At 37.1% G+C, this 25542-nt stretch overlaps 2 protein-coding genes and 1 long non-coding RNA gene across 5 annotated transcripts in view; 1 reads left to right on the top strand and 2 right to left on the bottom strand.

Annotated features, from left to right (window-relative positions):
• Positions 1-4281: 4281 nt before the first annotated feature.
• On the bottom strand, positions 4282-12789 carry LOC104606918 (patatin-like protein 2). Its single transcript, XM_010272348.3, has 6 exons — positions 12548-12789; positions 12074-12255; positions 10413-10599; positions 10052-10213; positions 8547-8855; positions 4282-4810 (listed from the first exon to the last, which is right to left on the bottom strand). Exons 1-6 carry the CDS (start codon positions 12701-12703, stop codon positions 4571-4573), a joined length of 1236 nt encoding a protein of 411 aa, XP_010270650.1. The 5' UTR covers positions 12704-12789; the 3' UTR covers positions 4282-4570.
• Positions 12790-15279: 2490 nt separating this feature from the next.
• Positions 15280-16946, top strand: LOC104606917 (uncharacterized). The gene is made up of 5 exons (XR_736864.3): positions 15280-15507; positions 15604-15686; positions 15855-16003; positions 16178-16252; positions 16345-16946. It is a non-coding gene; the product is annotated as an uncharacterized LOC104606917 (long non-coding RNA).
• Positions 16947-20308: 3362 nt separating this feature from the next.
• The window catches only part of SPP (Insulinase (Peptidase family M16) family protein), a 105284-nt gene continuing 100050 nt past the window's right edge, over positions 20309-25542 (bottom strand). Inside the window, exons 20-26 of one of the 3 annotated variants that reach the window (XM_010272345.3) lie at positions 25146-25266; positions 24973-25053; positions 24107-24208; positions 23159-23309; positions 21618-21777; positions 21447-21509; positions 20309-20721 (exon numbers count right to left, since the gene is read on the bottom strand). In XM_010272345.3, coding sequence (XP_010270647.1) covers positions 21686-21777; positions 23159-23309; positions 24107-24208; positions 24973-25053; positions 25146-25266 — 547 coding nt within the window. In that variant the 3' untranslated portion in view covers positions 20309-20721; positions 21447-21509; positions 21618-21685. Of the gene's footprint in view, positions 20722-21446; positions 21510-21617; positions 21778-23158; positions 23310-24106; positions 24209-24972; positions 25054-25145; positions 25267-25542 lie in introns of those variants that run through there. The other 2 variants (XM_010272346.3, XM_010272347.3) reach the window with 2 other exon arrangements.

The following is a 25542-nucleotide window of genomic DNA, read 5'->3' as shown; positions in this document are numbered from 1 at the left end:
ACTAGTCATTGTCATCAGTGATATATCGAGCTGGACAAACAAAGGAACCATCAACATACCCAAAAATCCGACGTCCTTTCAACGCATGAATTGTTTGAATGAGTCAAAGCAAAAAATTTGTTCTGTCAAATTTGACGGAGATTAAATTTGTGAGATGAGAAAGTGAGATTCTAGGAAGAGAGGAAGAAGAATTAGGGCTGGAATCATCGTGAGATGAGATAACTTGAGGGAGGGTAGCATCTAAGTTTTAAGAGTTTGCCATGGAGAAGGAGAGAGGACCAAGAAAGGGACGATGGTCTCAAATAGGCTCTAATGCCATGAAAGAAGAGAGTGAAAGAATGGGAAATTCTTTCGAATGGATGGTACATATATAGATACAAAGTTTGATTGTAATAAATATACAAAGATTTTGAATTTTAAATCTTCCATCAATTGTAATAAATATTTTGAACAACTGAGCAAGACCTATATTCTCGAGCATGAAATCTTCCATCAGCAACTGTTACGTGAATTCCAGATTTGACGTTGTTGTTGACTTAACAATAGTGGAGTCTCTATCACTATGTAAATAGAAAAGATGTAGCTATTGCTCATAGTTTAGCAAAAAAAGCTAATGTAAATGGAACTAAGACTTTTTGTACTGGTATACTCCAGTTAACTTCCAATCTTCTTTCTTCCAAAAGGTGGCTTCTTTTGTATCCTTGATGTTTTTAAGTGTATCCTTTTACCAAAAAAAAATAAAAATTCCTGGATTGATATAACTATTAGGTGATAATGCCTATCACATTATCTTTCTGGATTACATATCTTATCTGTACAGTCACAGTATAAATAGAACATGTAACAGCTGATCTAAGTGAGCTGTTACATGTTGATGTGGTTCCGATATCGATGAAAAATATACGTTTCTTGTCAAACTAAAATTAAGGTTGTATTTGGATGTGATGTAAATCAAGAATCGAAGTAAATTTTATATCGGTTCGGTTTTGTATGTGTTTAGAAAGAAGGTGTAATTGTTATCGATGTAAAACTATACTTCAGTTCAGTTTTGTATGCATTTGGAAGGAGTATAGTTTTACATCAATAATAAATGTAAAACTTCATCAGCTTTAAAGTTTTACATCGATAACCAATGTAAGAACTACATTGATTTTATCGATGTAAAACTTTACACTATTCCACCCATCATTATTTTTCAAAAAAACAACAGTCACTTTCTGGTTCAGTGTAAAACGTCATCAGTGTATTTTACATAGGTGACGTTTTACATTGATTCCAAATGCAGCCTAAGTATCCTGATTTCTACATCTATTTACATGGTAAAAAAAGATGAACTGAAAAGAGGATAAAAAAACTACAGAAAAGTACGGACATACCCAATGCAGACTCTATGTACCAATGCCCGCCCATGAATTAACATTAATTCCGATCTGGCACCTACCCCAACAGTACTTTGGGCCTACAAATTCTGACCCTGGGCTGAACTGTCATTCTCCCTAAAAACTATTAATATGATTAATTTAGTGAAATTGCTTGATCCAATAGTAGGGCTTTGTTACTTTATTCAAAGGGCCTATCAGTTGCTTAGAGTTAGAATAAACTATATATGAGTTTGAGAAGAAGCTGCTTCTAGGCCAAAAGTTAAGGCCCGTATTTTGGTATCATAGCATCCCTTTGCTTAGTATGCATGGACTTCCTTGAATTGTAAAGACGCTACAATCTACATGCTGGAGGAGGAGTACTCGTCTTGCAAGAGTTGTGTTTAGGTTATAAGAGCCATCAATCCATAACTGATTACAAATTGAGAATTGGTAATTGACTCATGGTGATTATTAGAATTTAGGCCTCGTTTGTTTGGTGGTAAATTATTTATCCAGGTAAATGCATTTATTGGGATACATATATTTATCCATGTTTTTTTGTCAGATGGGTGGTTGAATTTCCTAAAGCTCAGTTTGAAAAGAGTATGAATACAAATATATATAATACAAATACAAATACATATAAAATAATACAAAATACAAGGTTTTGCACTCTAAAAATTCGTATTTGCACTCATTCCAAATGGAGCCTAAAGGATCACTATTTTTTTTTTGTTCTAACAGGGATATTTTAGTCTTATAACCAAATTCCCCCTATATGGATAAATAAACTATATACTTCCTAGTGTGTAAAAAAAATTTTAGGTAAGTTGCCAAAAACATATATAGGAAAAAGTTTTATTTGTATGGTAAAATTGGTCAAATTTCCCATTGACCAAACCAACTCCCCCCTCCCAAACTTACCCCCAAAGGAATGGGGCCTTAGTTGCATACTATGGATGCTGCTGCTAGGTGACAAGTAAGTCATTGGTTTATGAATTAAGTCTATTGGCATCAATTGAGTCAAGGATCAATTTAGTTCATGCCTTCTAAATTAAATATAATAGAAGGCAGAACTAACCGAAAAAATTTGTATCTCTTGCATGCTACATGCTATGATTCCAGCAGAGGAGTTCAGCCAATCTCGAAGAATTGGATACAGGTTTGTAGTGTTAAGTTGTTAGGGTTAAACTCAATCTGAGTTTCACACACCAAAATTGCTCTAGTAAAATGGCATTTGAAGGATAAATGAAAAAAAAAAATTCTGTTTCTTGCTTACAAAAACAAGAAAGCTAATCCATTTGAAAGAGCCATTTTTTACACTTTCTCTTGTTAAGCATGCGTTTCCAGAGCTTTCCATGTAACGATTAAAAAAAAAAAAAGAGTTAAAGATGTTGATGATTGAATGCTTAGGAAAGACCTATAAGCACATGTTTTTACCTTGCTCCCAGGTTCATGATTTTATCTCTTGCGTCTGTTTGGCATCGATGCTGTTGCTCCAGAAAATGGTGAAACATCAGTGTCATGTTGGAAAAAATGATGCTCTAGAAAATGCCAGTTTGTTTGAAATCATTTTTCTAAAAATGATGCTCTAAGCCACGCCATGGAAATTGGGAAGGTGTGGCTTGAAGCAATGCTGAATTTGGCATTTCCTGGAGCTGAAACTTGTTACTGCCAACAGGGACATGAGGAGGCAGTGACAGGGACATGACGTGGCACTGGATAATAGGACCAGTACTGAAAACATTTCCTAGAGCATTGGTACCAAAAGAAAACGTTGCTGTTACTCCAAAAAACGTCCTACCTGGCAGCAACGTTTTCAAACAAAAAAAAGACACCGTATTCTGAGAAAGTGGTACTTCAAACCCACACACCAGCAGCATGATTTTCTAAGAAAATGGTGCTATATCTGCAGCATCAATGCCAGACATATACAAAAACAATTGTCATGTCGGTAAAATCACCCCCTTAAGTTTGCTTATTGGCATATGAATTTTGAGTCTATTTGGATAATCGTTTGTTAATATGGAGCTTAGGCTGTCATGATGATAGACGTTGACAAAGTATATGTTTGGCATTGATGCTGCAAATACAGCACCGTTTTCTTGCTGATGTGTGGGTCAGAAAACAGTCTTTTTTTTTTTGTTTGGAAACGTTGATGCCAGATAGGACGTTTCCTGGAGCAACAACAACGTTTTCTGTTTGGTACCAGTGCTCTAGGAAATGTTTTCAGCACTGGTACCTATTATCCAGTGCCACATCATGTCCCTGTCACTGTCACCTCATGTCCCTGTTGGCAGCATCAAGCTGTAACTCCAAGAAACGCCAAATTCGACGTTGCTTCAAGCCACACCTTCCTGATTTCCAAGGCATGGCTTGGAGCACCATTTTTTATGGAAAAATGGTTCCAAATAGGCGTTTCCTGTAACATTGTTTTTTTCGACGTAACGCTGATGTATCGCCATTTTCTGGAGCAACGACATTGATAACAAACAAACACAAAGACAGTAAGTTATTAAACAAGGTATTTAGGTTTTTAATGCCTTTAGAAAGTGTTTGGTTACGGTTGGAATCATAATCTGCAGAATTGGAATGATCTATTCCTTTCACCTATTTGATTCAGATTGAAGCGGGAATAAATCAGAATCAGTTGCAATGGATTTTCATTTCCAAAGGGAAGGGGAAAAAATGACCATTCTACCAGAAATGAATGGGATTATGATTCTGCCCAACCAAATGATTAATCCATTCCAGTTCTGATTCCTGTGAACCAAATGGGCTCAACCCGTCCGGTCTGAACTCTTCCCAGTCCCACCAATTGGGCTGACCACGTTAAACCCAAGCCTTCAAGTTGAACCACCGCATTTTTTTTTTATACATAAAAAGAAGAAGAAGAAAAAAAAAAACACTGGTTTACGAATGGTTACATGCATTTTCATTTCTTTTTTATATATAGCAAATATGAATTTCCTTTTCAAGGTCAATCCTCTTGGGACCAGCTTATTGTCAATACATTAATTGCATATAAGGTTACACTGTTTGATCAACCAAATTAACCAAATCATAGCAAAAGCTGCCTTACATAAAATGCATTAGAAAATTTGAGATTGTTATTCCACCCGGCCGGTCAAACACAGTCATTTCATGAATTAGGTAGATATGACGCATATAATTAATATTTCAGGTTGATGATGTTGAAGGTGCAAGACTCAGATGGTACTGATCGACTTAGCTAGCCTTAGCCTGCGTTCACCGGAGAGAAGCTTGGCGAAACGAGTCAAAGATTCTTCATTTGTACCCTCTCCTTTCACCTCTTCATTCAATCCAGTCTCCACGTTGACTCTATACACCGGTTTCTTGAGAAGTTCTTTACCCATCTTGATCAAATTCTCCATATTGTCCTTTGTTGAAATATCTACTGAAACAGCATCTCCAACTAAACTGTCATCCTGACCATCACATTCATATCCATTATCATCATCGTTGTCATGATTATATTGTTGTTGGTTTTTGTTGTAACCGTAGAAAATTAAGCCAAAAGCTGAGACCGTAACCTGTTTGGGACTTTTTTTTTTGTTATTTTATTTTATTTTTGGTGTTGAACCTGTTTATTGTGCCTGGCCTGATCCATGGTATAAAGAATCAATTGGTCGGATATTAGTTGACCCGCTTCCAAACCCGATAAAAACACCCGGGCCCAGTTCTGACACAGATACTATAGGGGTTATAAGAAATATACCTAGCACTGACAATTTGAATTTGAGTAAGAGGCCTTAGGTAAACCGTGTGAAACATAAAATGTTAGAAGGTTTTGTGTGTAAGTGGTGATATATCACATGGTTATATATATCTGTATACACACACATCACAAATGAGATTAAGCATCCGATCTTTCTCTCTCTCTCTCAACTTTTCTAATTTCTGAATTTCTTCCCACTTTTCTATCCCACTTCAAAACTGTATTTCCTTAAAATTATCTTTCCTCCTAATTTCTCTCATTCCATAAATCAGTTCTCTTATATTAATTGCATTTTTCTTAATTAAACTTATGCAACTGCACCAGCTCTGCTACTAGTATATTTACTAAAACAAAGTCCTCAAACAAGAGGTCTTCTTGTTTAGACATGACTGGCCTCAGTGGCAGAGCCAAGAATTTCCTTTTGTTTTTAGAGGTGGGGGAAATAGAGATGACAATTTGATCCGTTCATGTGGGAGCCCACCTTGCCCTGTCCCCGTTGGTGCATTTTTTTCTGAATTTGGGGAAACCCAAAACTCTGGAGATCGGGGATGGGGCGGGGATGAAATTTGTCCACCCGCCCCGACCCCAGCCCTGAACCGGCCCCAATTATATTATATTACATAATATATATAAATATATTAATATATGTTAATACATGCTATATTACATTATATTATTATATTACTTGAGAGTAGTCCTTAGCATTTAAATGGGAATTTCAGTTATTTTTTTGGTTGGGGGGCACCCACTTTATTACATGTCTACCCTTCTTCCACATACTATCCATATATAAGGAATGATGGTTTCTCTGCCCCTGAGTAGCCTCTCACTTAGAAAAGAGTAAATGAATTTTAATTTACATTAAAAATGTCTTTTAGTAACCAACAAAAAGAGGCCATTATCGGTGTTGGTCCTAGCAATTTAGGGTCTTGGAAAGGGTGGACTGGATATAAATCTAATCTTTGACATTTTTGCACAAAATAGCTACTCTTAAACTTGACCTTGTGTTCTCACACTTGTTATTTTGAAATTCTACTATTTTTTTTAGTAACCAATCAAATCTAATTTCATCATCATCATCATCATAGCATTATTCCAATTATATGGGGTTAGAGGTGTAAATCGGGCTGTGCTGCTTGTAGCCCAGCACGAATTTGGACCGGTTTGGCATGATGGTCCGTGTGCTATGACAGGCCCGATACGATCATATGGGCTGTGCTGGGTTTGGGGTTTTAGGTCCACGGGCCAGGCCAATACGGTACGACCGAGCAGGTCGTGCCACCCGCAACCTGCGTGCCGGCACGACTGCATATATATCATTTATACATATTATATATATTTATATATATAATATAATATATTATATAAATTATAATTATATAATAATATATAGTATATAATATATTAATAAAATAAACAATTATTTTCAATTTTATTATACTAATTTATTTAATTATTTATTTAATTATTGTATATATAAGCAATCATGTATACATCAAAATTCATATAAAACTAAAATTTTAAGTTTTTTTTTTCAATTTTTTAAATAAATAGCTTTGACCCAATCCACAGCCTGGCCTGGTCCAAGGCTTGGCCCATGGCACGGGCTCGCATGGGCTTGGGCCAAAGGCCATGTCGGGCTGACCCCCAAGTTATCCTAGGGGAAGGCGGCACGGCCCAAGACGACTTGTGGGCCGACATGACATGGTCTGCACTTTGCGTGGGCTGCCCACAGGGCACAACCCGTTTTACACCTCTATGTAGGGTTAGTTACATGCACGAATCCTATTTTGCCATTTTGTTTTGTTCAAAATTAATTTAGTTTAATTTCTAAAATAAAAAACATAGAACAAATGCTTTCATTCAATATGTTATATTTACTAAAGAATGACCATTTACCAAGTGGGGGGCAACTATACCTCTATATCATTTTATTCTTTTCTGTTTATTTGTAATAATATCATTTTTATTTAAGATCCACTATTTATGTAGTATTTTATCTAATTTGAATTCTTTATTTAATTTAAAATTAAACAAGATTTAATTTGTAATTAAGAATCCTTACAATGAGTCTTTTAAATGAAATAGGAGATTAATTGCAAAGATAATATAGCTACACATCTTTTGAAGTGAAATTAACTATTCTCACTTTTCTATTTCATTTTTTTAACTTGGACTATTTCATTTGACACCCATTATCTATATTGTAAATTTAGGTTATTTTATTTTATTTTTTGATTTTCTGATAGATATATTTTTATTTGATTTAAAAGATTAAATCTGGTAATATTTATAATTAATGCCCCACTTTATTTAGAAGAATGGGTCCCACATATCTTCTCATGGGCTGAGCTCGGGCTTGACTTTTGCCAAATTTCTAATGGGCCCAGCCCGAAGCTTGAGCCCAAGATAGTGTAAAGTTGGGTCCCAAGCCCGACCCATGAACAAGTCTAGTCCCACACCATATAAGTAAGGGGTAAATTACACCTATCATTTTTGTTTGGCATTCATAGTACTATTTGTCTAATATATCTAATTTGAGTTATCTAAAAGAATGTGACACACCATTGAAAGTCTTTATAATGAATATTTCATTTGAATTAGGAAACTTAATTAGAAAGACCAATATGAGTCCCACATCTTTTGAAGTGGGTTCCTTTAGGGGTAGCCACATGTTTTAACTTGACACATTCTAAGATTGGAATTAACTACTATTGTTTCTTTCAGAATGGATAGACACATGTATGAGGAAGAAATTAAGTTTATTTTTATATATAAATATGACTTCGTTCCTCTAAATCTTATATATTTATTTTTGTCAAAGCTATCTAACATGAATTAGAAATCCATTTTCTATCCATGGTTGTTGGCTCCTAAACTCTTCTCTCTTGAAAAGATGCAGGAGAGAAACGGAGTTAAGGAGAATTTTGTCCATGTTAGATAAAATAAATGAAAATGGAGAGGAGAAGATAAAAAACAAACAAAACAAACAAGGCGAACAAGGCTTTCATGTTAGGTCATTGTATTGCTGACCAAATCAACGTTGTTTCTTAATATTCTTCTTTCTCCTTTTTATTACGGATGAAACCTATCCTATTAGAATCATGTTGTCCAAAACTCAAATGAATAGATGATTAATTAAATAAGGTAATTAAAGATGAAGAATGGAATAGAAGAAAAAGAAAATGCATTTTACCTTTCATTTTAGAAACTGACCACTTATAACTGTTCATAAACTGTTCATTTATAACTATTAAAAAATTATCCATGAATTATAAATAGTTTTATCTCAGAGATACTGTCAAATGAAAATGCACATACATATTTATGTATATATTTAAAGATATATTTGTATTTAAAAAAAAAGCATACATGCACTCTTGCCAGAGGGAGCCTAAGATGAAAAGAAATGAAAAGCAAGGAAAAGAAAAGGATGAAAAACGAACCTCGATTCGAAGGTAATTGTTTTGAGAACGGAGTGCTTGGAAAAGAACGGAAGCATGGAGATCAACCAAATCAGCACTTCCGCGGGCATAACAATCAATGAGAGGTTTGGCCCTATGACCATGGTACATCCATCCCACCAATCCCCATTTAGAGGCTACCACAGCGTTATACTTGCCTTCCAGCTTGGGTGCTCCTGTGCCCAGAGAGATGACTAGATATTTTCCATGGTAAGCCAATGGGTTTATGGGGAAGAAATCACGGTTTCCCATAATTATCTCTTTTGTGATTTCACTCATTGCGACTAATGCCTACATATATCATAATAATGGGATACAATTTTAATTAGCATCTTCCTATATAATCAAACATATATGGAATTTGCACATATATATATATTGCAAAGTGGATTGGAACCAGTGAGCAAAATTTGAGTGGTTAGAGTACTTTCTGGCCTATATGGGGAAAGACAGGGATAAATATATGATGTTTGAAAAGATACGATACTAGAAACGATTTGACCAATCAAAAATTCCGTGAATTTTGATGAAAATCTACCTAATTGGTTATCACTTTTATGATACCCTTTAACTGGCTATACATTTTTTAGATATCATGTCTTTTGGTCATCATAGTTGAATCTAAAAGACAGACCACAGAGTATTCAAAACCATGGTCTTACAAATAAAATAACTAGTTCACTGGCCGAGTAGCCCAATTGGATAAAACTTTAGGCCCATAGGCTTGGGGCTTTAAACACCCAGTCCGATTATTTTTTTTTAGGCCAGGTTTAGCCCTTTTTAAACAAGTCTGATCCGAATTCAAGTTTGGCCGATAATATTATATAGGGAAAATTCTTGATTAATACCTTATACTTTGGGCTTAGTGTCACTTTGGTCCCCTAACTTTAAAATAAGACAATTTAGCACCCGAAGTTTTAAAACATAACAATCCAGTACCTACTGTTAACTAGCTGTTAACCAGCCATTAAGTGACATTTGAAAAAGAAACAGATGCCCTTCGAGTGTCATTTAATTTTCTTTTTCAACCATCCAAGCATTTAAAAAAATTAACAGGCTCAAATCCTTGCTTCTTCTATTTAAGAAAGTTGGGGTCACCAAAATATCCATTCAAACATGACCCCAACTTTTTTGAATAGAAAAAGGCAAAGATTTGGGACTGTTAAGTTTTTATCAACGTTTAGATGGTTGTTAAAGAAAATTAAATAACACTTGAAGGGCCTTTGTGTCTTTTTCAAATGCCACTTAACGACTGGCTAACAGCTAGTGGCACTAGATCCAAAATACAAGGTACTAATCCGGAATTTTCCCTATTATATATTAATAATATATAATATATATTAATTTATTAATTATTACTAAATTAATATAATATTAACATATTAAATTACATCATAAATAAGAATTTTTATATCCAAACGGAGCTTTGAGTTTTAAGATCTAAAAGAATAAACTGAATCAATGGGAGTGTAGAATTAATTACGAACAGGGTTATTAGCAGCAACGCCACCGTCGATGAGGTTGAAACTTTTGGTTTTGGCCTGGGCATCCTTTGTTTTGAAGTGGTGAGCGGGGAAATATGTCGGAGCTGCTGATGTGCCTATGCAGATGTCAGAAAGAAGAGCGTCCTTCCCAACATCCCTTTTCGCCTGTGTACAACAAATTATCAAACCCACTCTGCTTGTGTTAGAGTTCAACATACTTTCTCTCTCTGTTTCTGTAATTAAAATTTCGACTTCTCTACATGCAGGTGGAGGATGTGTTTGTCAAGAAAGATCATCAAATTACACAACAATGAGCAATTGTGAACGAGGATAGTAGTTGAAGCATGGCCGCGTATGTACGTACCTCATAGGTGGAAAATATGACAGGCCGAAGAAGCTTGAGGTCGAAAGTAGGAATAACAACGGTAGATAACGTTTGGTGTAGCCTTGTCTCCCCAAGGGTCTCTTGTAACAGAGAACGCAAATATACTCCATCGAACTTGGGTCCCATAACTGCACCCATTAAGCTCATTGCCGAACCCAACGAACCCCTGTTGCCATGTATCATCCACTTCAGCTATCCCCTTTTAATTTGTAATATATATATACTTTGTTTGGACTCGGCCTTTGAAAAGAATTTTATGTTAAGCTCCGTCTTTTCTACGGTTAATGGTTTTTAAAGGCTGTGGCTGCACCATCAAACTGATGGTTAATTAAACTATCAAAACCTTGATCCAATGATCCTAACTGTTTTAGTATATGTTTGGCATCGATGCTGTATATTCAGTACGGTGTTGTTAATGTGTGGGTCAGAAAACAATGTCTTTTGGAAATGTTGCTGTCAGGTAGGACATTTCTTGAAGCAACAACAGCACTGCACTTTCTGTTTGGTAGAAGTGATACATTTCCGTTTTCAGCACAGGTATCATTATAGGAAGTCCACGTCACTGCCGCATCACGTTTTCGTTCTAAATTCGACATTGCTCCAAACCATACATTTTCGATTTCCAAGACATGACTTAAAGCACTGTTTCTTATAGAAAAACGATTCCAAACAGACATTTTCTAGAGCATCGTTTTTCTTATTGAAAAACGATTCCAAACAATGGCATCGATGTCAAACAGACGCTAATATGGTATTTCTTTCATTTTCCAGACATACTGTGCGCAGATAGAATTAATAAAAAAAACTTGCAATTAGTGGGTCCCACGTAAAAAAAAAAAATGCATGGTGAAAAATCATTATCATGCTCCTTGTTCCAAGAAACTTCCTCTTCCAATATGCATCCAAATGAAGACATTGGCACTTCTATGCAGGACAGGAGGGATACGGTTGCACTTTCATTGACACATTTTAGACTTTTATTGGCCATACGATTGCACTTTCTACATGCAGGTAGAGATAATATCTCATTGGCCATAGTAGTATTGATCAATTTATTCGTGTTCTCACTGTTATCATGGGTCTTATGCAAAATGATTTTTTGCATGTGGAGAGTATCTGACTGCTGTTATAATCAATACTCCCTTGAAGGGTGGATAAATTGCTTATCCACCCACCAAAAATGTACTCAGTTCCTTCCTGCATATACCCGAGTAAGTGAGTGATGGCACATTAAGAATACTTGATTTAAAAGCTACTTGGATAATTTTTTCCTGGGAGCCGGAAAAATACATTACCCAGGTATGGAAAAACGAACAAGGCCTCTGAGTCATGAGAAGATCTATGATGTCCAAAAGATATGATATCAGAAAGGCTGTAACCAATCACAATTCCCTGTAAATTTTGATGAAAATCTACATGATTGATTGTAAATATTTCTGCTATCATGTCTTTCCGACATCATGTTGAACCCCTGAATTGGTTAGTCAATAACCTATGATGATTTATGACTGCATGCAGCTATAACCTTTGATTATTCATGATAATATGAAAAACGAAAAAGGTGCCGGAGGACACACCGGCCAGGGTCGGGAGTCAGAGCTCAGAAGGACGTAATTGGCCACTCGGAGGACAAAACTAACCTGTTACGCGGGAATATCTTGGGACAGTGTTGAAGGTAAAAGGCATTGATATCTTTGGCAGCATAGAGGGGCCTGTTGTTGCTGTTAGGAGCTGTAAGCATGGAGGTAATTAGGCCGCCGGTACTCGTTCCTGCTATCACGTCGAAATAATCGGCCAATCTGGCCTCCGCCCCGTCCAGTTTCTATACAAACAACACCAATTAACACAAGTAAGACATACATATATGTAGTATCAGCAGATTGCTACCATTATTTCTTCCTTTTTTTTATTTCACATTTCTTCTTCTTCTTCTTCATTTTCTTCCTTGTTAATAACAAGTGTCGATTGTTCAATCAATTAAGTAATATTCATGACATTCAAAATTAAGGAGTTTGAAAGACCCCCCTCCCCCAACAAATGAAAATAAAAAGAAAAATGAAAAATCAGCTCCTTTAATTTTCACTGTTTTTTCTTTTTATGGTTCATCACTTTACCTGCAACTGGGATTCCAGGAAGGCGAGGATGGTTCCTGGTATTAGGCCTCTCACACCACCTCCATCAATGCTCAGTACTGTAACCATCTTCCCTAGAGAAGGTGGGGGCTTGATTATCCTTGCCATCTCTCTCTCTCTCTCTCTCCTCTCTATCATATTCAATTTATGAAACGAAGTGCATTATAATAGCTATAGATAGGGGCTTGTTGTGAAGCAAGATCAACTGGTGCATTTGGTTTCTTTTGGTTACAGGTTAATGTCATACTATGGTACCTTGATAAGCACATATTACATTTATAATAATCTCAACGAAAACAACAATCAAGGAACATGAGCTTATAATGGACAAATATCCACTGATGATGCTGACTTTATTGTTAGGTTGGGAACTTGGGAGAAAGGTTTGATAATCCGGGTCAGTTGGGGTTCTTTTCAATGCCCTATATTCTATTTTTTCCTGGTGGAAGATTGATGTGGTTGATAAGAAATGTTCATTCAATAAAGGACTGTTGTGATTTTAATAAAGCAGGAATGAAATAAATGGTGCAGTTGGTTAGTAGAGAAACTTTAAAAACACAAAAAACAACAGAGCACACACTCAGATTAATGTGGTTCAGTTTATAGCCTATATTCAGGGGCATAAGAAGAGAAGAAATCCACTATCTAGCTCCCAAAATACCTAACGTTTTGACTCCTCTATTTCTCTCAATCACTCTTGTTGTACTCTTCTCTTGTACCCTAAGATATATGATACAAGATTGATTGCTTTTAGGGTAAGATACAAGGCTATTTATACGAGAAAACCCTAAACCACGGTTGTTCCCACAAAACTGTTATGAATCAGATCTTGAAAATCCTATGAGATCCCGTTAATTACGAGTCTAGATTGCGTACCAGACTACTGTGATCTACGATATCAAGCTACTTTAATATGCGATATCACCCTAATGCGATCTGCGGTACCAACCTAGCTATTGCACATCCATCTGCAATGCGATATCCAAATGTGACTGACTTGGCTACGATTTCCCTGCACTATGAATCCATATCAAGGGGGCTCCGCCCACGTACCCTTGAGGGTGGTTAGCAGTGGGCAACAAGCACATACTACTATGGAATTTTGCCGCCAGCCATTTTTATTTGTAAAATATCCACTCTTAAGGCACCAAATAGGCCTGACAATTTTCTCCATCCCCATTGGGTATCCAACTTCTTCAGGGATGAGATTGCCTTGGTGAGGATGGGACAAGATGAGGGATGGAAATGAATTCGCTGCCCTTACATTGATTATATATATATATATATATATATATTATTTATATCAAAATATATTTAAAACATTTTTATATTTTAAAATTCCCTTATTTTAATTAAAAATATTTTTAAAAGTAATTTTAGTTTTAAAATTTTGAGGATTCAGTTTCTTGATGGAGAACTCGTCTTTGTGGGAAACTGGGGATGGAGAGTCATTTTTATCTTGGATGGGGATAAGGGTCAGAAATAGGGATTTGTTTCAAGCTTGGGATTGGGGACGGGGAATATAGACCCTAACCTGATCTCACCCCGTTGCCAATCCTAACAAGTACCATCTCCATTCGTAAGATATCCGTTATCACTGAGGGGCAAAATGGAATCTTACTGTAGACTAAGGGTGAGCAAAAAAACCGAAAAACCGAACCGAAAAATTGGTTAATCAAACCGGTCAGTTCAATGCTTTCAAAAAATCAAAAGTTTCGATTAACCATTTAAAAAACCGGTAGTTAACCAAACCGACCGAGATATATTTTTATACAATATTATATTTTATTTTTTAAAAAATCTAATAAAAACGTTCGACAGTGTGAGTGTTCAGACTGCCGAACTGAGAGCCTGAGACTTTCAGGTTCGCCAGTCTGGGAGACTGGCGAACAACTTGTCTAACACTAACAGTCTCAGTCGTCTAACTCCCATTGCGCAGATCCCTTTCTTTCCCTCTCTCTCTCTCTCTCTCTCTCGGACTCTCACTCTCTCATACTCCCTCTCTCTCTCGCCTCTCAATCTCTCTAGCTCTCTCTCTCTCTATCTGTCTCGCCTCTCAGTCTCTCTCTGAGCTCTCTCTCTCTCTCGCCTCTTAGTCTCTCTTTGAACTCACTCTCTCTCGCCTCTCAGTCTCTCTCTAGCTCTCTCTTTCTCTCTCTCTCTCTCTCTCTTTCTCTCTCGCCTCTTAGTCTCTCTCTGAACTCACACTCTCTCGCCTCTCAGTCTCTCTCTAGCTCTCTTTCTCTCCCTCTGAACTCTCTCTTTCTCTCGCCTCTCGGATTCTCTCTCTGGGTTCTAGCCTTTGGCGCTCCACCCTTCGACCGATTCATCGGCGGCCTCAGACATTGGCGATCCCTCCTGCTTTGGCGACACTAGAGGCTCGACTACGGGTTAGAGGCTACTACATCTCGGCAACACTGGCGATCCAAGTTCTCTTTGACTGTGTTTTTTCTTTTTTTTTTCTTTTTAATTTTAAGGGCACAAAAAACCCAAAAAACCGAACCGCGGTTAACTGGTCCACCGGTTAACCGGTTGTATCGATTCGGTCCAGAAAATTCCCCCTCGGTTCGGTTTAGCATCCCTACTGTAGACCAGAGCTTCTCCATTGCATGATATCACACGTGTTCATACTTTATATTTTTTCATTGCATAAGGTGACACTTGTCCATACTCCATATTTCTTCCGATTCTTCTTCCTCTTTCCCTCTCTATCTTCCGCCTATCCTCTCTCTTTTTTCCCCTCAATGCGTTGCTGTCGAAGATAGGAGAAACACAGAATGCATCATCAGTCCCAGATTCCGATCCTTTGCCACAATGGCGGGTTGGGACGAAGAATCGCTCCTAATCGCCAGTTTCATCGTCGAAGATACGCCAGAATGAGAACCCAAAGAGAAGAAGCATGGCCATTTTCAGTTTAAGTCCCCAAAAACCAGTTCGAGAAGGTAATCCAATTCTTCTTCCCCTTTTTTTTCCAATTCTCTCATGTGATATTTTCCTTTCAACTTTTGATACATCAGTTGTTCTTTTCATCTTCCCAGAAAGTACATAGCACAGAGACGGAGTCCTGCTTCAATTCCTATTGCTGTCTTTAACCTTGATGATGAAGAGACTGCTGGAGAGGGTAACGTTTCTTATTCTTTTTTGTTCCTCCCCTTTCAATGTTTCTCCTCCATTATAATCTAAACTTTGTTTCTTTTGAAATGGGGACTCCGTTTTCTATTTGGTGTCATATCTAGATGTTGGATTGCTTATTTGCTCGAGGTTCTCTTTTCTTTATGATTATCTGCAGAGAAGAAGATGGATTAAAAAAGTAAAGTTATCGAAGAGAAGCAGAGAAAAGAAGGCAAAGCTTCTTTGCCAGAGGAATTTTCTGATGTTTCTCATTCGGGTTCATCTTTCCCTTGCATGGATAAACTAAGGGAAGAGCTCTCTTGCGCGGTAAGGAACTTCTAAGCTTAATATTGGTTGCCCAGTTTGTAATCTGGACATACAGATTTGTCTTGAGATTTGCTTCAAACAATACATGATTTTCTTGCTCTTCAGTGGATTAATTCCCTCCTTTTGAGTATTTCTTTTGAATTTATTGTCCTGATAGAGATTTTCGTCTCGCAGCTTTTGCAAGAAATGCCTGCAATTGGCTGCTGATAAATGTGGAAAGCGATGCCCAAAATGCAGGCAGCTAATTAGGTGTGACGCTTGTAAGAAATTAGAGATTTGAAGAATTTTCTTTTATTAGGAGTTGTATGGGCTTTAAAAGTAATCTTCCTTTGAGTTTGCAGCAATGGGCGATCTTGCACAGTGAACATAGTTCTTTGGAACACGGTGCAACTTCTGTTTCCAAAAGAAGTTAAAGCAAGAAAGGCATCGGGAATGCTGAATAGCCATGAAGCTGAGCGTCGGAGCCCTGAAGAGGCAAGTCGAAATACCCCAGTTCCCAGAAGAATAGGAACAGTAGTTAGAAGAAGAGAAACATCTACTGAGGTGGAGGAGGAGGAAGAGGAGACATTGGGTTCAAGTTGGAGGAGAAGAGGAGTGAGCAGTCAAGAGCAGAGTGTGAGAAGAGGAAGACGAGTTCCCAGTCAAAAGGAAGATGTCGCATTGGCTTTTAGATTGCAGAGGGAAGAATTCATGGGGGCTCTTGGGGGGGGGGAGCTCATCATGTGCAACCAAGGACAAGGACCTCTTTTTCCTCGGCCAGGGAAGCCTTGAGAGCCATGGCATCCAGAGCCACTGACCTTCGCATCAGAGGCCGCCCTATATAGTCTAATTTTCAGGATTTTTGTTAATCATTCATATTCTGTGAACTGAAATTTATTGTTTCAGATTTCCAGCTACTGGGTTGTTCCAGAATGGATCTATATCTCATACCAATAATAAACAATTCAACCACTAATACAGTCTTACAATGGAATCCACCACCGTTTTTGCTGTAGATGGGTCGTGTGCATATGGAAGACCATCAACAGAAACAACCCGTAAGAGAAATTGATTTGTTAAAGTTGAAGGGAGTAGAAAGATAAGGAAATTAAATGCCATATCAGCAATAGCAACAGCATGTCAGCTTAGTTTTTAGTTTGGGGACTGATATCAGTCCAAGGGATCTCCCAAGATACAATCCAATTTTTGCACCGGCTGCATTCGGGGCTGACCAGTTTTAAATGAGCGAAATCCTGTTTCTTTGTAATAAGCGAAATCTTGTTTGTTTTTAAACTATCTTTGTTTTTTTCTTCTTAATTTTTTACAATTGCAGTAATTCGATATTCATTGCCGGTGCTTAGCACGGGCGCCGCTAATAATACACTAATACAAAATGGGGATGTGTGGATATTCAAGGCGGATGGAGAGTGGGTATAGAATAGTGGACAGGAAATCCGATTTGAAATAATAGTCTCATCCTTACTTTCCTCACGACATTAGTTGTAGATGGTAATAATCTATTCTTATTATTTCAGACATGCTGAACTTTAATAAAATCATTAGACTCAAAGAAGGCATAATTCAGGTTTTGAAAAATATGGGTTTGGAAACTTTTTTATATGTTTTTAAATTTTTAAACATTTATTTATATTATACAAATTAATTTTTAGATACATATTTACATTATAATATGCATTTTTTTTTATTTTATGTATTAAAAACATGTATATTTAACCAATCTTTACTACAGGAAAAAACTATGCTGCCTAAAAGACATGATGACCTTATTGATCCAAAGCGAAAATGCTATATTACTTAAAAGACATGACATCTTGAAAGAGTTTTGACCAATTAAAACCCCATGAATTTGATAAATAATTATTTTGTATTATTTTGTAGAGTGCAAAACTGTATTTTGTATTATTTTGTATGTATTTATATTCCTTCCAAACTGAGCCTTTATTATACCAGTTGGTCACTTGGTTGATTTCCAGTTTTTTCCACTATCACTATCAAGTCTTACTGGTATCATAGTCGAAGTAAGAAAACTATGCTGCGGGAAGGAAAGACATCATCATATCGATCGGAAGGGCTCTGACCAATAAACACCTTCCAAATTGGCAACAATGATCCTCATATCACTATTTATGCCGTAGCACAGGCTGGCCGCCGGCGTAACGATCATTAGATAGAGGTTTTAACTCTTACATACTGTAGTCAGTCAAAGAAACTCACTGACCTCTTTGTGTCAAGCCCAAGTGCCCAACAGCCTCGGTCTGTAATTTGTTATGAAAAAGCGATATTAGGCGATTGATTTTTTCCCCCTGATACAGGCTGTGGAAAACCCTTTGCTTGTGGCCCATTTGGTTGTTAGATCCAAAGGTTTTGCGCCAATGTGGTTGACTGGGTTTGGATCAGTGCCAGAGATGTTAATCTCCTTTCGTCCACCTTTTGCAACTTCACGTTTTAGGTCCTGCGGTGGAGATCAATGGTGTCAAAGGCTATCTGGCAACCTATGCCCTCATCTAGGCCACCGCTTCTAGTAACCGATAGGGTTGGCTCGCCTGAAACCAGAGCTCACTTGAAACAGGGTTGGCAGCATGCATCTCAGACCAAAACTCGCCTGAAACTCACCTAAAACCAGAGCTCACTTGAAACAGGGTTGGCAGCATGCGTCTCAGACCAAAACTCGCCTGAAACTCACCTAAAACCAGCGCTCACTTGAAACAGGGTTCCAAAGCTCGCCTGAAATAGGGTTGGCTGCATGCATCTCGAACCAAAGCTCACCTGAAACTAGAAGCCACGTTGAGATCCAAATTAGCAAGCAGTGATTCCTCCTCCAAGTGCTACCAAAGAGGCTTTGATGGAGAATTGGAAACCTCCGTCTGTGCCACTGCTGACGGCGGGGACTTGTATGTATTACAATTCAATTTCTTCACCTCCGTATCAACCAATATAGGATTATTGTTCATCGGTGACGATTTTGATGACTCAAACGAACCACACATTCTCTTCACAAACCCATCTTGGGCCAGACACAGGTAAGGCTTCTTAGGGGAATCATGCAAATTAGTGGTGCCAGATATAGCTACCGTGAAAATCCCTGGTTATGGCATTCTATCCTCTATACTTGTTGAAACTTTTAGCCACATTGCTGAGGAGAAAATCATCTTCCAAAGGACTTTCTAACTCAACCATGGACCAATCAGTGTTGCATTTCACAACCACCGGCATTCCTTGGTGACTCTACTTGGACCATCCGTTGAACGACGATACCATTTTTCTTTAATTTTGGAGAAAGTGTATTACTGTCATTTTCTCAAAATATAACAGCCACATGGTAACGGAACCCTAACTATAAGGGAGTAATTAGTCAATTGTAACTCAGGCTCGGTTTGGAAGGAGTACAAATGCAAATATGTAAAGTATGCACTTTAAAATAATAGTAAACAATAAGGATAGAATTAATCAATTAACTAAACCATAAAGATAGTTTATAAATTACCCTTTATAGAATTCACTTTTGCTACGATACTGTAGTAATACAGGGCTAAAACAGAAAATCATTGCCTTTGATACAATGACCCCATCAAGAAGTAACTTATCTAATTCAAAGTGGGGCCATGATAACAAATCAAAAGCTTTGATTTACCTGTTTCAGCTTAAGGATATGACACTGTCATAGCAAATGTGGTTGGGCATTTATATAGCCACGGATAAGATTACGTGGGCAATGTGGCCTTCTCTGAAACCCCTTTTTGATATAAATTCAGACATGTTCCCAACACTGTCCCAACAAACCCTTATAATACATGGGGAACATCTCACATGAATGACAAGAGAGGAAGGCAGGAAGCTGCAGTGAACTTCAGATTAGCACCCCACAAAGCACACCCCACAGGTGCCGCACATAAATATGTAAGCGAACATCTTCCATACTTGTCAATGGGAGATAAGAAGTCCCAATATATCGTTCGGATGTGCTGTGCTTGTGGGACACGCTCTGTGCAACACCCACACGAATTTGCAACAGTGGCCTATTGGAACAGTATTGAGAGCATTTTTGTTGGTAACATATCCCTACCCTTTTGGTTTGGCCTTTGGAGGAACTCGGATTATGTCCTCACAGCTACTTGCAAAGAGAATATCTCCCATGAATAAAAAAACACAGAAGTACGAAGATATTTCCAGTATAGGTTGTGAGTTAAGTGTGAGCACGGTCTGAAAATCAACCAATAGCACTTAGGCAAATATAAGAGCAACAGAAAAATTTTGACCGCTTTAAGAACAGAGAATCAGAGGACATCAAACCCTGAACAATCGGAGTGAAAAAAAAAATAGTATCTACTAATACAGTTTCACTGTACGAGGGACAACTGCCTGTTCCAGCCAAAGAATCTGGATTGGACCTCTTCTTAATTCTGGCATTTATCCAGCCACATATTCTGAATAGGATCTCTTTTTATACTCTCTTTGGTGAAATGCTACTTTTAATTCCATGTCTTATTTGGTACATAACCAAAAAAAAAAAGGAAAACAAAGGAAAAGAAAAATATATGGTTAAGGTAAAGGGCTTACTTGGTCGGATAATATTCCTTGCGGACTATATTGCTTTTGAAAGAATAGATTTCGTCAAACAAAAAAACTTTTTAACTTGAAAACAATATGATATTAACAGTTTTGTAGCTCCCATTAGGCGTCCCTGATGATTTCCCCTCTCCACCATGTTCAGAGAATTCCTGCAATTTTAATCGCTTTTACCAAAATGAAAAATAGCTACTACTAATTAAATCAGTCGATAGAATGCATAAATGCAGGCATGCAATGTATAGATGCCATCCCTTTTTCTTTCTTTTTTTTTTTTCAAATTTCTTTTCTTATATAGGCTCACTTTGGAAAGATTGCAAATACAAATATGTACAGTGCAAAACCTTATGTATAGTATTTCTAAACCTTGTATCTGTACGGTACATATTTGTATTTACACTCCTCCCAAACGGAGCCATAAGAACATTAAGTGAAACTCCAACCGAACTCAAATTAGAAAGCTTTGTCACATCTTACTGCCAAAATTTTGAAAATTTCTCAACACAAGTTAGAGGGTTCCACGGGAAGTAAGGAGAAGCCAACGAGAATATCAATTTAGGTATTGAAAAAAAAAATGACCTATAGACCTTTATTTAACAGAGAAGTGAGAGTTTATGAAAAAAATCAACTCAAAATAATTGAAATAATAATATTAAGTTTCCATATATAAACAAGCAAAATAATTATTTGTAACATAATTCAACTTTTATAAATTTAAATTATGAAAAATTCGGAAGCTTATTTTGGCCTAGAATGTCCAACCCTCATTTGGAACAGACAATCAGGTTTCATGCCTCTGTTAATTAAAATAGAAAAGAAGGTGGTGATTTAGTATAAACTGTGCATGTCCCTAAACAAAAAGTTAAAGGTGGTTTACCTTCATTAGGAGTGCGTCCCATTTTATCAAAATTGCTTCTCAAATCACCATGTACACGACCTCCTAGTTTCAAATTAAAGGCAAATGAAAAGAGGGTGATGTAACTGCAATCTTAAAAACTCCATCTATGTGTTCATATATCTCTACCAAGGAAGCCCGCAAGACACATACCTCCTATTGCTCAAGATCCCTTTACTATGGAAGACGACAAGATCACATTAGTTCGAGCTCCAAGAAGATCATGTTGTTGGCCGTGTCATTGTTGATAGACCACGTCCAATGGGGATAACCCCCTGATGCCCTGTATCTAATTCTTCCTCTTCTAAGGATGCTGGAAAGTAGAAACAATTAAGAGAAAAGAAGAATTTATTCAAGGACAGAAGGAATAATTTTGAACGAAAGACATTATAAATCACAGAAAAAAGATCTGGAAGCCATCAGAAAATCTATATCATATCAAAGATTGATGTTGATATTTCAATTCTGAAGCCAAACCAAATAATTCAAGTTTGAAAAAGTTTAAGGCTATCACAAACCACACTAAAAGGTCCTATGAACCAAAGAAAAGATCATGAGAACCATTAATGACTTATCATTAGGTTTAGGGTTTAAGAGTTAAAATTATGATATGCAGCAGAACTATAATACATGTGTACATTAGTAATGGTAGAGTCAGGTTTGCATGAAGGATCAACCCTAACCCAACCCAAAGTGAAGTCAGGTTGCCAAAGGTCAAAGCTAGCCCTACCTGAACATCAACCTGACCCAACCCAACCAGACCTTTTCATGTTGGGTTTGGGCTAACCTGGCCCAAGTTGCAGCCCTGGACCAGAGTATGCTTAAAAGTCAGTGCCAATCGACATAGAATTACTAATGTCTTTATCTTAAGCAGCAACATAGGAGTCTTGAATCAAATTTTACCACATGTTCTGCATGCTACTTTTACTACTGGTTCTTTTCTGAGTATTCGTTTTAGAGAAAGTTCTCACATTCTAAAACAGCTCTTTATCAGCATTACCACATAGGATTATTAACACATGCTTGTACAACAGGTTTTTGAGCATTAAGCAGCCAATAATCTGTAATCCATGGGTGTTTGCCAGTATGAGTCATTCTGATTTCAGCATTTTGAGAAGTCAGAGTCACTCAAGAAAGGCTCAAATGCATTCTCAGGTGATGATTTTAATTTCTCATTGAATGAGTTACAGATTCCTGGAATGTTCACAGATATTCCAAGTTACTTTTTGAAGATTTTTAACTCAGAAAATGATATCAATCTTTGTGGTATTACTAACAAAAGTAAAAATGTTTTGACATTGTTGGGACCCCTTTGCCAGGAGTCACAATGACAAAAACTGATGAGTACAAACATTGACGTAAACACGTGGCATGGGCATATCACTCCATTTCTTGAGAATAAGGACAATGATATGTATACAAGTGTTCGATTTAATATGCTAATACTATGCTTTAAAAGCTTGGTGTTTTAAAGATAAGTACTACCCAATGTTGACCCCAGCCATCTGGAGTCTTGGGATGGGCAGACTGGATACAAACCTAACCTTCAGCATTTTCTTGCACAAATTGGCTGCTCTCAGACTTGAACCCATGTTCTCATGCTTGTTAACCCAAGATTTTACCACTATACCAGGCAGTGGTGCCTTGCTACTATTACTACAAAAACAAGAACAATAATGGTAAAAATGTCTTACCAGAGAGCTCTTCACCAGCCTGAGCCCCAGAAATTCCAATGCATGAAAATAAAGAATGCTCATCCACCTTCAAATGTTTATATGCAAGGTATATGTCCTCAATAGTGGCAGCTTCATACAACAGAGAGAGGTCTTTGATGCAAGATATATCCTGAACTCCAGAATCATAACAGGGCAAATGCCTTATCCAACAATGCTGAATTAAGTAAAAGAAGAATGGTAGCACTATGGTAAGCTTGTTACTGTAGCTGTTATGATGTCACATATAGCACGAACATGATGTGGTGTCTAGTGTGCTATTAATTTTGTTTTGAGCTGTGGACCCAACACAATGTTCCTGTTTAAGGCATTCATAGCAGCTACAGAGAGAAGCTCCACTGTAGCTTTAGCATTCCCCTAAACAAAATGACTAGTGTAACAATTATGACATTGTATTTAAAAAAATGTTCATGGTAATCTAGCATCTGCTATATTCCTGTATTTAAAAAGGAAATATGTATAACTCTCTATACAAAACAGTTGTAAGGCCAGCTATTCTGTATGGAGATTGTTGGGCAACTAAGGACATGTAAAAAAATTGAATGTGGCAGAAATGTGTATGCTCAGATGGATGAGTGGTAAAACTATAAAGGATAGGATCAGAAAATAGACAGGTGGTTTGGTCATGTGCATATTAAGTCATCTATAGAACCCATTAGAAAAAGTGATCTGCTACAAATTTAGGGGGCTAGAAGAGCTAGGGCAGACTGAAAAGGACTTGGGTGGAAGTAGGATTTAAGCGCCCATAATTTGACAATGGATATGGCAAAAGAGTGGCAAAACAGGATTCATGTAGCTAGCCATATAGTTGGGACAGGCTTAGATGATGAAATAGCTTTCTATGTATAAATTCCATATTCATTCAGGAGATTATACTAAGGTTGAGAATATAGTCTCTTCCCAATTTACCTTCCTTGGAACAGAATGAGCTTGCAAGTGAGCAAGTAATCCAAGCCAATATGCATTTGACTTGGTTTCAGCTTCATGCCTCATCAGCAATGTACGTTTTGCCTGCAATAGTTAAATTGTTGCAGTCAATGAACTTAATTACATCCACGTGTGCAGACATAAACCTTTTTTTGCTCTAGAATTGTAGATAATCAATTTCCTGTGAACCTTAACACCAATTATTTAGGTCAACTACATAAGACCTAATTAATTCCATGATATCAAAAAACACATATTCCACCAATTGTCTTCTCACTATCACATTCTTTGAAGCCTTATGCCTGTGTTTAGGGACTTTGATCTGCATCAAACGAATATGAAGCACAAGTCTGCAAAACTAAATGAAGCAAAAGTCTGCAAGAATTTTTAATTTATCCTTCTTATCTGGTCAATCACCCATCTTAACATTTCCCTTTTCTATCTATTCTCTAACATTCTCCTCCATAAAGCATGAATGTTTTCATATCCATCATAAATTTTATAAGATGGCTGTAAGATCAATCCATGCTTTCTGGAGCAACATGGTGGACAAAGGAAAAATAAGACCAACAAGCACATGTCAAGTGAATGTATGTCCACACTGTGAAAGCTAAAAATAAAAACAAAAAACTACTACAGCAGAAAATTGAAAATAGAAAAATTAATTTATCTTTCACAAAATAAAGCTATTGAGCAATTTGTTAAGATGAAATTCTGACCCTTAAACAGCTAAGTTTGGATTCCATTCATCACATAATTCTTCAAAAGAAAGCTTTAGTTTGTACAAATGAACAGGGACAGTACAAAAGAATGAGGTAAGCATTATAGGAATAAAGTGAAGTACTAACCCTGTCCAGTTCTCTTTGGGCAATTCTGTTGTTCTCTAAACCTCTAAGAACACTCTTGCATGCATCAACAGCCTTATAAACCTAAAATTCAGTTTGATATCAGACTAGTTAAGTTAAATAATGGAATCAGAAACTAAGGATAAAATATACAAAGAAATGAACAGAATGCACACCTTGCCAGGAGTTGATGTTACTGATATCACGTACCATCCAAACTTCAGCCGATCAAAAAGGCTTAATTCAAAGGATACATCATACGTTAATCCTAACGAGTCCCTCACCGTTGTAAAAAGCCTGCAGCAAGATAGCAAACCAAAATCCTCAAAGCTGTCATAACCACTTTAACCACTTCACCTTTTGCAGGATGTTAGAAACGTTATAACCATATATCATAGAAATCACAAGGTGAGACCTACACAACCCTAGTGATTACTTGTAGTTATCTTATTAGGACATGTGATGCAGGTGAAAAAGAAGAAAAAAAGGAGACAAGGGGCAATCTGCAATTTAGAGAAGTTAGCAGGAGATTCCAAGTTTTGAATGTGTTGCTCATAGGTCTTCAATGGGTCC

The sequence above is a fragment of the Nelumbo nucifera genome, chromosome 6 (assembly GCF_055504915.1).
Source record: "Nelumbo nucifera cultivar China Antique chromosome 6, China Antique-T2T, whole genome shotgun sequence".
Classification (NCBI taxonomy): Eukaryota; Viridiplantae; Streptophyta; class Magnoliopsida; order Proteales; family Nelumbonaceae; genus Nelumbo; species Nelumbo nucifera.
The sequence above is the reverse complement of the archived record's forward strand: the minus strand, read 5'-3'. Positions and strand labels throughout refer to the sequence as shown.